The sequence below is a fragment of the Dipteris shenzhenensis genome, chromosome 8 (assembly GCF_047967505.1).
Source record: "Dipteris shenzhenensis isolate YYH24624 ecotype China chromosome 8, Dip_SZ_1.0, whole genome shotgun sequence".
Lineage (NCBI taxonomy): Eukaryota > Viridiplantae > Streptophyta > Polypodiopsida > Gleicheniales > Dipteridaceae > Dipteris > Dipteris shenzhenensis.
In genome coordinates this window covers 39,597,898-39,611,685 of record NC_141603.1, presented here as the reverse complement: position 1 = coordinate 39,611,685, position 13,788 = coordinate 39,597,898, and the positions used below count along the sequence as shown (strand labels likewise).

Below are 13,788 nucleotides of genomic sequence, written 5' to 3'. Positions count from 1 at the left end.
AAAATTTCAAAGAAAGGAACCTTCTATTAATGCTTGAAAGACTTCATACAAAACAGCCACCCCAAAGGTGCTGAGTATGGAAAAAAACGGGAAAAGGCTCAAAGAAAAACCAGCCTGTTCCAGAGAAACTTAGCTCACTGCCTAGGGGATCTCTGGTACTTGGGCTAACAGCTAGGTGGGGGACTATACGACCAGAACCCTTAAAAAATGTAAAAAACTCGTGTAGGCTAAGCCTTGCAGAATCGAGCATGCCTTGCAATAGTCGCCCTAGAGCTTGGGGTCCCACGCTCCCAGGTGGAGTGGAGGGTGTAGATGATATCTTGCAAGATGGCGACTAAGGTAGCCGAGGGTGGAACCGGATGCCCACCCATCACCAGACTGTAGCGAGCAACCCAAATGTTCCACGCAATGATACTGGCTACTACCTCCCATACACTGTCCTCTAGAGGAGGAGGAGGAGCCAGGCTATCAAGAGGGACCACCTCATGGAGCTCTATCCTGTGAATGCTCTGACTCTGTATTCGGTAAGCTGGGGAGATCTCATCAATCTGGAACGCGTGTCCTCCCTTAGTCAACTAGGCCACCATCCCCCAAGTGTAGTCCCTCTAAAGACTCTGCATACGGGTCATAATCCTGAGGGCTCCCATCCAAATCCTTGTTGCGCTACGACAACTCCAAAGGCAGTGCGGGATCGTCTCTAGAAAACCAGTAGAGCAACAGTGACACTGCCCCTCCACCCGCATCTGCTCCAACCATGGGCCGATGGGCAAGCCTCTGTGGGCGGCCAGCTATCAATGATACCCAAGCCTCCCAGTGCCTGTGGCATGATCACTGTCTATCAAGTATTCAGTTGATCTGCGCACCCGAGGCCTCACAGTAGATAGCCAGGGCTCCCTAGACTCTCTCCAAACTCGTTGTGGTGCCCTCTACATACAAGGCTGTGTCATCTGCAAACTCAGAGTCCAACAACTCCTCCTGCCTGATTGGGAGCCTCAACCTTGTGAGGCCCGCCACCTGTGATCTCAAGTAGTAGCCCAAAGCCTCCACAAACAAGAAGAAAAAGGGAGCGAGGGGGCAGCCTTGGCGGACCGAGCGAGAGCCTCGCCTGTGTGTCCTCCGATAAGCATATGGCTCGAGCTCCCCGCATAAAGCACAGAAACTCCTCTGACCCATCTATCTGAGAAACCCAATCTCCGCATAGTACCCTCCAAGAAGGACCACTTCACTCTGTCGTACGCCTTCTCAAAATCGAAGAGGAGGATGGCCAACGGCTGTGACTCCTCCTTGGACCAATCCACTACCTCCCAGAACATGAAGATGTTGTCCAAGATATCGCACTCCTGGATGAACCCGGTCTGCGTGTCATGAATGATGTCAGTAAGATGGGCCCGTAATTGCAAACTCAAGACCTTGGCGAGGATCTTGTAGGCACTATCAAGCAAATTGATCGGTCTCCACTTCCGGAAACATTCTCGCCTAGATACTTCTGGGTCGGGAGAGCCTTGAGGGCTTCCCAAAGCTGCTCATTCATGAAAGGCTCCTCCAAACTGTTGCACAAATCCTACGAGACTACTGTCGGAACGTGATCCCAAACTACCTCCCGGGCCACAAGACCAACTGGAGTCATCCTCTCTGTCTGAAAGAGATGGCTGTAAAAATATGTGGTCAAGTCTAAAATCTCATGCGGATCAATGTACATGATGCCCTACAGATCTCAGAGATGCTGCAGCTGTGTGCCTGCCGCGATCGGGGCCTAGTGGTATTAAAAAAATGCTTTGTCATCCTATCCCCTACTGTACCCATCGGGCCCAGAAAGAGTGATAGGAGAACTCAGCCCACCGAATCTCCGTCTCCTGAAGCTTAAGGCGAGCGCTCTCAAACTTGTCACTAAGCCACTGAGATCTTGGGTCTTGCTCCCTGAGCCGCTCTATGGAGGCGAGGTCTCTCCTCAGTCCCGCTCGCGCTCGTGAAGAGTCCTCCTCCGCCTAAGGGCATGAGCCTGCAACTCCTCACTCCTCTGGATCGCATCGGCCACCTACGAAGCCCAGCCCTCGCACGGTGCCGTCTCTGACTGTTACCAAATATGACCTGTTGAATCTCCTCGTCTTGCAGGAGGTCCTTTGGAATGCAGATTCCCTTTTGGGAAAGACCTCGGTGAGGCTGCTCTAAGTGAAGTATTACTGGAGAGTGGTCTCACATCGTGGTACTTACCAGAATTACGGTAGAGCCGCCTCTATGTAGTGCCCAGTCCCCAACGTAGAAGCGGTCTAGCCTTTCAAGCAGTCCATCATGTCTCCTCTGTTTGAAAGAGAAGAGGACGTTGCTAGGTATCCTACTGAAATCTGGCTCTCGCCACGGGTCTCTGCCACCATTGATCATAAAATTGAACTACTCGTGATGTCAAAAATTGATATTTTTTAATTTGGCATTGTTATTGTTTTTCTCTATGTTTGATAAGAGTTTGAGTATCAAGTGATAGCCGAGCTGCTCTCACTTATTTCTATTTTCTAAGATATTGTATGGGATTGAGAGGATGAGGGAAATGGATCATTGTAAATACCATGTGTATGAATGATAAATACCTTGGTATGGGGTGAGAGTTATTTGTGTATGGGATATTATGGGGTTTTTAGAAAATAGGAAGAGTGAGTCATATAAAGAGGTGGGCTCATGTCCATGTGTTCTAATAATATAAGAGAGATCACATACCAATCGTGTGGAAGGCATGTGGAGGAGTGTGGAGTCAAGAGGAATCCTTCTAGAATTCCTATGTAGAATAAGGAGGATGTGGACATATGAAAAAGAGAGGGTCCCTATGGGCTCCATGTGGGGAGACTCTTGACTTTCTCGATATTTTAAGAGTCTTGAGCATCTTTTGATGGGACACATGGCGAGAGTAGCCAAAAAGGACATGGATGGTGACATATGGGCTTATGTGATTGATGGGGAAAGGAATCTACAGGCAGCAATTATAAATGGGTGAAGGAGGGTAACAAAATCTCTATAAAAGGAGCCCTCCTCTCCCTTGTTCATCATCTCTTCCACCATTAGGCCTCATGTTGCTGTAGCTCTAGTCTCCTTAAGCCTCTTCCATGAGTCTTCTCTCCCTCTTGTAGATATTCTCTTATGTACACTCTTGAGTCAATCTCTCTCTAGTTCATTCTCTCTCTGTGAGTAGTCTTGGAGCTTTCACTCCCTCTTAAGGTACAATGTTTCCCCGAAACCTACCCATCCGACCCAATCAGTCCCTTCAAACTCCTCGATATATATCAGTTCATGTCATGTTGAGCCGCAAGATCTTCTTTCAATAACGTATCGCTCTTCTCTTTGACGCAGATCGGGTTGCTGAGATTATGGCCTCCGTTGATCCTTTCCTTCTCCCTATGCTTGAGTACAACATCACTTGGGATGTTATCATCTTTATTCTCATATAAGGAAGGATAGTATGGTGTGGTCTCTTGGTATAAAAGCTTCTTTTTAATGTCCTTTTCCCAATGATGAATATATCTATTACTCAGTTCGAAAGCAGCAGGAAGTGAAGAGGTGCGTGAAGTTTATTACCCCCAACTTCATGTCACATCTTTTTGGTGGAGACGTCGGGTACGTTTGGTATTGGATTCATCCCACCTTACTAAACCATCTCGGGTGTACTTGATTGCATGTTATGTCTAGTATAGGCATGTGTTTTCTGATGTGATAGAGAAGATGCATGGAAGAACTCCGTTAAAAGAGATTGCAGCCCGTTTAAGAGAACTAGAAGATTGTGAAGGTGATGCTCAAGCTATTCGCACGGTCATCATGATCATATCCTTTATGTTTGCACTCTTGAATATGTTGGTGAATCGACAACGCCGGCAGCAGGCACAATGATAGATTGGGGATTGTTTTATGCGATGGCAGCTTGGTGTGAAGAAGAGTTGAGTCTTTAAGTAGTTTTTGACTATAACAGTGGAGTGGTGATTCTCAATGCTTTCAACTTCTTTTGCTATGCAAATGATGAAGAGTACAATATCTTGAAGCTGTTATGTACACTTTCAATTGTGAGAAGGGTGATTCTGAATGCATGTATACACAATAGCTATACCCTGTCTCTTCTTCTTCTTTGGTTAAATCAGAGCTTGAACTCTCTGATTTTGAAGACTACTTCTTGACAACTTCCTTTTTACGGCTTCTGATGTTGTAGTGCACCTTCTTATCATTTCCCTGTAAAATCAATTCTCCAGTATCCCACTTTTGAACAGCCTTTACCTTACGTAGCCAAGGTCTTTCCAAAATCAATGGATAGACACGTGCATCTGGCTTGGTAGGGATCACCTGAAAAGTAGTCAGCATAGAAATTCCACATACATCCACTTCTAGATTCTTCACAACTCCCAAGGTCTTAACCCTAGTTCACAACTCCCAAGGTCTTAACCCTAGTGTTGTCAGCCAATTTGATGCGATAAGGAGAGGTAGTACTAGAGTATTTTAAATTAGCATCTATCATGGTCTTCTCACTCATGACATTAATCGATGCACCTCCATCAATGTAAACATTAGAAATCACTTGACCATCAATGATCACATCAACCACAGGTACATCATCATCACCAACATTTATATCTACCTTTTTAACAACAGGAATGGCACTTTTCTTCTTTTTCTTCTTTGATACTCTTGTGCTTGCTAGATTTTCCCATTCCTTCCGTAGTTTTGGAGACAAAGCAAGTAATTGACCAAAGGTGATATGAGCTTTCTTTTCTTTAAGGTCAGACAACAAGTCATAGCTTCCAATTCCTTCTCCTAAAGGAAAGTCTGACTAGCTAATTCTCCTTCTAGATGCCTTCTTTTTCTTACTACGGCGTTTCTCTTCCTGATGTTCCTCATCTACTGCTTCCTTGCTTTCTTCTTCTTCTTTTGCTTTACCACGCTCCCGTTTAGCCATCATTACCTCTCTTTCCTCATCCCCTGAAGAAGCTTCTAACAAGAATACTCGTTTTTCTTCTTTTTTTCTTAATCTAGGGCTCTTGGGGCGATAGTGATCTTTTTCATTACATTCATAGCAAGTGACCCTACTCTTATCTCGAGGCCTATCCTCACTCTTTGGTGCTCTAGGTTGTCGTGCATTAACGAAATGCAATTTTAGATCAGCAAACTCTGCCATCAATAATTGAGAGATATTATGATCTAACTCAGTGGACTTTGGTACCTGAGGAGTGCCCATTAGCTCCACCTTAGAAGTTATAGCTGTTGAAGACACAAAAGAGGATTCGATCTTTAGAGAAGCTTCTTTCTTGGTCGCAATGCGAAGTGTCTCCACGTCTTTACTCATTACTTTTGAGCGAAGATGAGGCTCCAAAGCGATAACAACTTTGCTCATCTTTAAGTACTCCATCCCTACGAGACTTTGAGGAGCTGATGATGTAGATGCCACAGCTCGCAAAGCTGCCCTTTCATACTTTCTCATAAAGTTTCATATCGGATTGCCAATGCAGAGACCATCTCACCCTCTCCTTGATAGAACCGATCCAGCTGCAACATCAAAGAATTTTGCGACTCCACTGTCCCAAATCTCTGCTTCATTGTAGCTACCACTTGGTCCCAGTCCTCCTTAGTAGAGTCCGGCAAGGCCTCATGCCAACTCAAGGGTACACCTTCAAGAAAATCAGGCAAAATCTGCGCCCGATCCTTCATGGACCATCCAGAAAGCCGGCATCCTCGAACAAAATCTCAAAGATAGGACTCCGGGTCTTCCTCTTGGGTCCCTCGAAACACTGGAATCTTCACCATGATGAAACACAAAAAGAAAATACCAAGATCCAAGTAATATCTCAAACAAGATCCAAACAAGATCCCACAGAGCCTTAGTATACCAAGACCAACTTATTATGCATGACCACTTGTTGAAAACCTTCCACAATATGATCCTCAATAAAATCTTCAAAAATAAGTGACCAACCAGCACCATGTTAGATAATTTTCAATGTCTCTTTGCAACAAGCTATTCACAGGTTTGACTTGTCTCTCTTGTGAAGCACAAGATTGAATTGAAGCCAGAAAGCAAGCGAGTTGTGCAACGCTTAAGGCGAATGGGGGTGATCCAAGCTGAGGCACTAAAGAAAGAGGTAACACAACTACTTGAGGCGGGATTCATCTTTCCTGTTGATGATTCAGAATGGATATCTCGTGAAGTTGTCACACTAAAGAAAGGAAATAAGTGATGGGTTTGTGTGGACTTTCGTCCTTTGAATGCATGCACTAAGAGGGATCATTTTCCTTTCCCATTCCAAGATGAAATACTAGACCAAGTAGCAGGGCATGAGATGTATTCTGTATGTGATGGGTATTCTGGATACTTCCAAATTCGCATTCGGGAGGAAGATCAAAAGAAGACATCATTTGTCACACCTTGGGGAGTTTTTGCTTACAGAGTGATGCCTTTTGGGTTGACCAATGCACCAGCTATATTTCAAAGGTTCATGAGTCAAGTGCTCGAGCCTTACTTGGGAAAGTTCATAAGGGTGTTTTTGGATGATTTTTGCATTTATTCTCGACACATAGATCACATGGAGAAGTTAAAGATGGCCTTAGCTAGGATTGATGAAGCAAAAGGGTGTATAAATCCTAGCAAGTGTTATTTGACTCAAACAAAAGTAGTCTTGTTGGGCATATTATGTCTGAAGAAGGCCTGCAAATGGATCGTGACAAGGTTCAAGAAATCATGGCATTGCCAAGTGCTGAGAGTGTCACTGGTGTTCGTAGAATTCTAGAAAAGAGCAAGTATTATCAACGCTTTTGTGATGATTTCACAGAGATAGTGCATCCCATGAACTTGTTGACAAGAAAAGGAGTTTCTTTCCAATGGGGTGTGGAGCAATAAGAGTCTTTTCAGCAACTTAAGGAGGCCATGAGTAAGGGCCCAATATTGAAGCCCCTGATTGGTCTCAAGAATTTTATGTAAATCGAATTGTATCTTTGCATTCAGTTGGGGTTGTATTGTTACAAAAAGGAGAGGCAGGTAGAATGCAACTCATCTATTATGCTAGCTGACAGCTTACAGAGGTGGAAACAAGGTATGAAGAAATGGAGCAACAAGCTCTCTCTTTTGTGTTTTCAATTAGAAAGTTTCGCTCCTATTTATTACCTCGACCATTTTTCTTCCTTACCTCTCAGTCTGTATTAGCATATCTAGTTCATAAACCTAATCTTTGGGGAAGATTTACAAAATGGTTGTTAGAGCTTCAAGAGTTCTCTTTCTCTTTTGTTACTGAAAATACCACTGGTCCACTATGGCAAATTTGCTCACAAAACGGCAGGATCTAAGAGAAGAAAAGAAAAATAAAGAGGACATTAAAGATGAAAGGGATACACCACCAACAACTTTTGTCTTGTATTTTGATGGGGCTTTTAGTCCTTCACGCCAACAAGGAGCCGGGGGGATAGTCTTGATGAATTCCGAAGGTCAAGAGGTGTGGGCAAGAGGACAAGAGCTTCTAGGTACCACAGCTAGCAATGCAGCTGAGTATAATGCTTTGATTCTTGGTTTGGAGGATTGTCTTCAAAGTCAAGTTAAAGAATTGGAAGTAAGAGGAGATTCTCAGCTTATTATAAAGCAAATACAAGGGCATTACAAGACAAGAAGTCCTCATTTGAAGGAGCTTAATCAAAAGGCTATGGCACTATGTAGTCAGTTTGATTTTTGCAAGTTTGTTCATATAAACGGAAAAGAAAATCAAAGAGCAGATGAGTTGGCTACTCAAGCCATTGTAGTACAAGACCGGGGGGTGGTTTCTTTGGTAGACACTGGATGGCCAGAACTGCGAGATGTTCAGCAATATGTAAAAGAAGGCATGTTTCCTCGAGGGTTAACTCCACAACAATGGTGGAGGAAGAGGCGGGGAAGGAGGGGCAGCGAAGGTGGAGGAACAGGCGGTGGAGAAGGTGGTGGAGAGGGAGGAGACGACGGGAAGGAGGCGGAGGAGGGCTGCGGGGAGGAAGAGATGGCGGAGGGGGGCAGCCAGGCGGGCAGCGGGAACTACCCATTCATCAGTTTCTTGATCCACTAGAGCCTCAAAAGCATTCTTAGAGATAAAAGATAATGCTTCTTGTTCCTTGCTTGTGAGGTCTCTAGATACAGACATTTTTTCCACCCCCTTAATTGGTTCAGAGCTGTTACATCTTGGCCAATATTCCCCTTTGACACCCACTTCGCTTTTTAAGCAGTAGGTGGGGCTGTAGGTTCAATAGGAGACATGGCCTTGCTCTTTCTTTGAGGAAAAATTCTTATTATGTGGGTTGACAGTCCACATAAGAAGTAGGAGTTTGGGATATTCTTGTAAATGAGCTGCTGTTCTTTGTAGACTTTCCCACTCCTATTCAAAATGACTAGGGTGCTAAGCAAGGTCCATCTATACACACACTATACACTTGAGGCCTCTTGGGTTGATGAATTGTTGTTTCTCAACCCCTTAGGACCTCACCAAGGCCACCACAAATTCTTAGCTGCCTGGTCGCATAGAGAGAGAGGTAGATTTAAGGAGCTTCCACCCACATTGGGGTTTTAGTGGGTCTTGACTTATCCGAGGAAAATTCAGGAGTCCAGCTCTCTAAGTAGACAGACTGATTTGTTATTGCCCAAATTCCTTTGGCTGCCATTTCCTCTTTCTCAAAGAGAAAATCGTAGTATCTTTTCCTTGGACAGTGCACATTTGTGACTGACAAGCCTTCCTAACCCAATTGGACCTCACCCAAGTTTTAAGGAATGCAACAGGGGGACGGAGCCTGGTAGGAAACCCATTAGAGCATGCATTTTCAACCATTCCATTGAATCTTTATGGAGTGCTTGATCAATGGTGATGGCAACGTAGTTAGCTGGAGGAGGAGCTGGCATCTCTTTTGGAGGTTGTAAACAGTTGAAGCGTCCTCGCATAAGGGGGTCTGGAGGAAGGAGCTATTGATCCACTTTGCTGATTACCATTTGCTTTTCTGCTGGCTCCATGGGACAGAACTTTCTGATTGCCAAGGAGCAGTGGGAACACTTCTAATTCATTCTCCCAAGAAAAGGGCGAGAGAGGTAAATGTAGGAGGTTATCTAGGAGCAATCGCATCAATTTGTTTTCTAAGGTTCTGTACAGGTGGTGGAAGAAGAGAGAGAGGATGGATTGTCCCATGCGAGTTGACCTAATCTCTCTTCTCCATTGCCTGCCATTGTCTAGTCTGCTCCGTCTGCTTTTATGCCGTTCTCTCTCCCCTACGTTTCTCTATCTATGAAGCCTCTTTCTCCAATACTACACAGTGCTTCCTCTTTGATCGTCTCTTCTTGTTGCTTCCCTTCCATCTTTTTCTTTTATTACACCTTCTTACTAGAATAGTGTGCTAATTGGGAAGAGAAGGGGGGGCTTTTCCCTCTCTAGATTAGCTTGCTGATATTTATTCTTTTTTGTTGTCCAGACAATGGGTCACTTCCTTAATGATGCAAATACGAGCCTATGTGGCCCTCATTTACGCTTGGGTAAGGACCTCCTAGAGATTGATTGTGCAGACTATATTGAAGATTTCCTAGAGTTTCATGTTCCTCCTATGATACAAGGTGAGATTGTTCATCAGGCATTTGTTTTTCATGCTCTGTTCTTCACCGCCTAGGTACTCCTCTCAGCATATCCGAGAGGGGGAATATTTAGAGCCAATGAGCATGTAGAGATTTGTTTGCTTGCCATGTGAGCATAAGATCACCGGTGCACTGATATCACTCAAGATTTCAATTATCGACATTCTAGGTTGATGCAACCATCAATCACTTAGCTAGCATCTGAGATGCAAGCAATCACTCAAGTATGATCACTCATGGCTGGTTGGGGCAGTTCCCGTTGATCGGTACAATTGTTCTTGTTACTTTTTTTATGTAGGCCAATGTGACATTTTTTCCTCATCAGATTTATGGCTAGACCTGTTGACGATACGTATTCACATCTGATAGCAAATTTTCATTTTTGGATAAGTTCACCTGGTTTGCAAGTACTTGTTATGGGTGGTAGATCGTGTTCTTGTTGAGTATTATTTTGATTTCCCTTTGAGACTTTGGCTTAAAGAAGCTGACTTTTGTCTCAGGTTTATTCAGGAGTGCAAGCAGAGTCCAAAGAGTGTAGTTTTTTTCTTTTTGAATACACTATTAGGATTGGTTAGACAAGTCATCAATTCCGGTCAATAGAATAGCAGATTGATCCATTATGTATAGACGATGAAGAGTTAGCCTTTTGCGCTGAAATTTTCAATCCAAAACAATCCAATTGCTTCCAATTTAACTTGGCACTGCATCCTGGACGAGGAATTTCAAGCTCCTGAAAAGTACTGTAGTCTTACTAGACTTGTTTAATAATTTCATTGGTGCACTATGAATCAGCTAGTCCTTTCTTTTTTAGAAGGGGAGAATACACCCATGATATCAGAGGCGTTGTAAAGGAGATAACCCGATCTTTAGCACGAAATAAATATAACCTTCTATCTTAAGGTCCAATAAATAATCAAAGTCAGATGTTGAAATACAAAGGGTTCACTCCAATTATTTTCCATTTGACTGAAGGATCTCTCTCTTCTACAATTTGAGAGAGTTCATACTGGAGATCGTTACACATCAGTGCTTTTGGCAGATCCTGTATGCACTATGCCGCCCAAATGAGAGACGTTGAGAAAGTGTTATCCATGTCTATGCATAAATAAGAAAATTTTAGATGCTTCTTTAAGGCGTGCATTTGTTTAGAATTATGTCTGTTTCTAGCTTCACTCCGCTATAAGAAAACTACAGACTTGATTTTTTCTCATGTTATCATCAATAGGTTTGACTTTTTAATGTATTCAGTGCAGTCAACATGGGACAGCTGCCAACCTATGTCCTGTTTCAAGGAGGCTGTGAAGTGTCGCGTCTTCCACACACAAGCTCTGATGGAAATATAATGGCTGAATTTTTCTCAGAGGTCATCCCATCTCAAAATGTTTTCCTTTTATTTACAGCTGTCCTATATTGTTCTTGCTTTTTAACTGAGAAGAATCTTTCTTCCACTCCCATGATGGATGTAGAGCACGATTGCAAACTATTTTGAGCTAGATCGGCGTCTGATACTCCACCTCAGCAAAAACTTCTCTAGGAGGTATGCATTTAGCATTTCCATTTGTACCTGTTTCTGCAGCCTTAATACATGAACTCCTAGGCCATTCTTGTGCAGAAGTGTTTGCATCACAAAAATAATGTCTGCTGTTTTGTGGAAATCATGGATCCAGATTGATGTCTTCGTAAGTGGATATTTTACTCAGCCTCATCTCAGGATCTGGAAAGGCTGATTTATGACACCCCATTATCGATGAACAGCACTCATTGTGTAGCTATTCCTGGCTTTCTTACTTAAAAATCTTCCCTTGAAGCTAGAGAGTGTGATTGAGAATAAGAGGGTTGCTATGGAGAGTTGTATGTTGAGCTAGATGCTCCAAGTGAAGGCCGATACAAAAATGGAAAGAAAAATATCAATGGTGAGATTATGTTTAATAACATTGATATTCTACTTCAATCAGATCTTGAAGCATATTGATGAGAGTTCATATTTGAATTGCTCGTCATATTTCTTGTTCTTACTGTGCTAGCCTGTAAATATACACATATTCATTTAATGGATGCATGCACCTAACTAACCAACATTTCTAGTTTGATTTGGCCACAAGCTACACCATAGACAGCGATGGAGCTGGGTGGCGGTTATATTGAAGATCACATTAGTAATGTGAAATCTATTTCGACGTGCTCACATAGATGCTTGACTAAATCCTTATACCAAGGGGTACCAAATAGGACCTAGTATTTGGAGATAAAAAGAGGTTGCTTTGAAATTGGGACACATATTAACACACTTTTTTTAAAAGTTTAATATTTGGGATACATAGCTAACACACTTGCATGTGCGCGCATGCACATGGACACATGTGCATGCATGCATGCATGCGTGTGTGTGCATATACATACATACAATCCGATCTCTCTTCTCCCTTGCCTCTCTTCACACCAAGTCAAAAGAACTTCACTCAACACACAATAGAATATTCAAGGACATGGTTCATTGCATGTAGAATACGAGAATACAAAATACAAGGTAAGGAGCCTTAAAATCTCACAAAGGATCCTATCAAGATGAGAACCTCCATACAAATGAATAGGATGCTGACACTAGGTAATGAGTAGAAGCAACACAACGCCTTGAACTTGAATTTGGACTTGGAGGAGACGGATTGATATCTAGTAGATGGTTCCGCACCTACCTCAAGTAGCTGTCCTCAAACATGGTGGCTGTTGTTGGAAACTTGGTCACTCGATGTTATGTTTTAGCTAAATATGTCTAGAAGAAAATGGATCTTTAAATCCTCCGTTGGTTCTTTAGGTAACTCATCGTTAGCTTTTTGCTAATGCACATTTGCTGACATTGCTCGTTTGCATGTTAGATCTCTATGTAAGCTTCATTTGTTGTCAAGTGAGCTCATAGAGTTTACAACCTCCCATTAGGTAGTTGTTAGGTCAATTTCTTGGTTTGGTGGGAAAATCCCATAGAAGTCTTAAAATTAGGCAAATCCTCTTCAATTGTCGTGTCTTGTAGATTGTACATAACCAATGTAAGTGTAGGTAGGTAGATAGAAAATGGTCCATCATGGTGTCCATGTGGCAAGGCCTTTAGGCTAGATATGTTTTCATCTCATGTACAAGAGTTTTTAGTCCTAGATATTAGGGACATTATTATGCAACAACCTTATGCTTGATGCAACACCCAAGGCCTAATTTTCGTCCTAGATATTAGGGACATTATTATTATGCAACAACCTTATGCTTGATGCAATACCCAAGGCACCTAAATGCATGTATTTTTTCTCTACTGGATTGGATATGTTATGTTGTACTTTGTTTCTTGGTTGGACAATTTAGCTCCATTGGCCATAACAGCCTGAGATAATGCATATAAGAGAACACCAACTAAGATGACCTCAAGAATATTGATGCTATGTAATATTAGGGTTACTTAGGGATGCGATAAACATCACTCCCTCCATTTCAAGCTTAATGCTTTCCATAACATTAATGAGATGGAGATACTTATTTTGAAGGTAGATTGCCCTTCTTGCCCATAGAATAGTCTCTTGGATTTGATGTGGTAGTCTTGATCTTATGATCTAGCAAGGTCCTTATATAAGAGTGTATTCATCCCAAGTTTCAACCTGTGTGGATGATAGTTATTGTCATCTAGACTAAGTCTTGTTCAAAACCTCGATTTGGCCTTCATGTGAGGGTACCATGTAGTGGAATGATCAAGACAATTGTCCATGGCTTGCCTTAAAGTGGTCTGAAATATTGACAAAAGCATGGAAACATAGTCGTTTGTAATGAGTGAGGGCAACCCAAAAGTATCCACATGTGCGCTAAAAAGCTTGCTTGCTTGTGGAGGTAAACATGTCTTATTAGTGGCAATGAAGATGGCCATTTTGAAAAATCTGGCGACCATTATCATAACGTCATCATGTTGCCTTCGAGTTGAGGGCAAGGCTTGAGATTGAAGTCTCTAGGATCGGTAAAGGTCAATATAATCAATTTTCTTCCTAGTGCATAGTAAACCTATGAACATCATGCTTCATGTAAGCTCCATAGAACTACCTTTGAAGATGTAGGAGTATTATTGATCCCAATATGACCAACTTCGAGTTGATATGGTGCTCATTGATTGATAGCATCCTTCAAGGGTCTTTAGGAAGATAAAGCTTGTTGAACTTGTAAGGAAACTGTTA

The 13,788-nt window shown here is 42.6% G+C and overlaps 1 protein-coding gene across 2 annotated transcripts in view; it reads left to right on the top strand.

Annotated features, from left to right (window-relative positions):
• The window catches only part of LOC147899483 (Thioredoxin superfamily protein), a 128,957-nt gene extending 117,278 nt beyond the window's left edge, over positions 1–11,679 (top strand). The window contains exons 9-11 of one of the 2 annotated variants that reach the window (XM_087378445.1): positions 10,840–10,949; positions 11,053–11,123; positions 11,254–11,679. In XM_087378445.1, the coding sequence (XP_087234571.1) occupies positions 10,840–10,949; positions 11,053–11,123; positions 11,254–11,269 (197 nt within the window). In that variant the 3' untranslated portion in view covers positions 11,270–11,679. The remainder of the gene's footprint in view (positions 1–10,839; positions 10,950–11,052; positions 11,124–11,253) is intronic. The other variant, XM_087378446.1, reaches the window with a different exon arrangement.
• Positions 11,680–13,788: the final 2,109 nt, after the last annotated feature.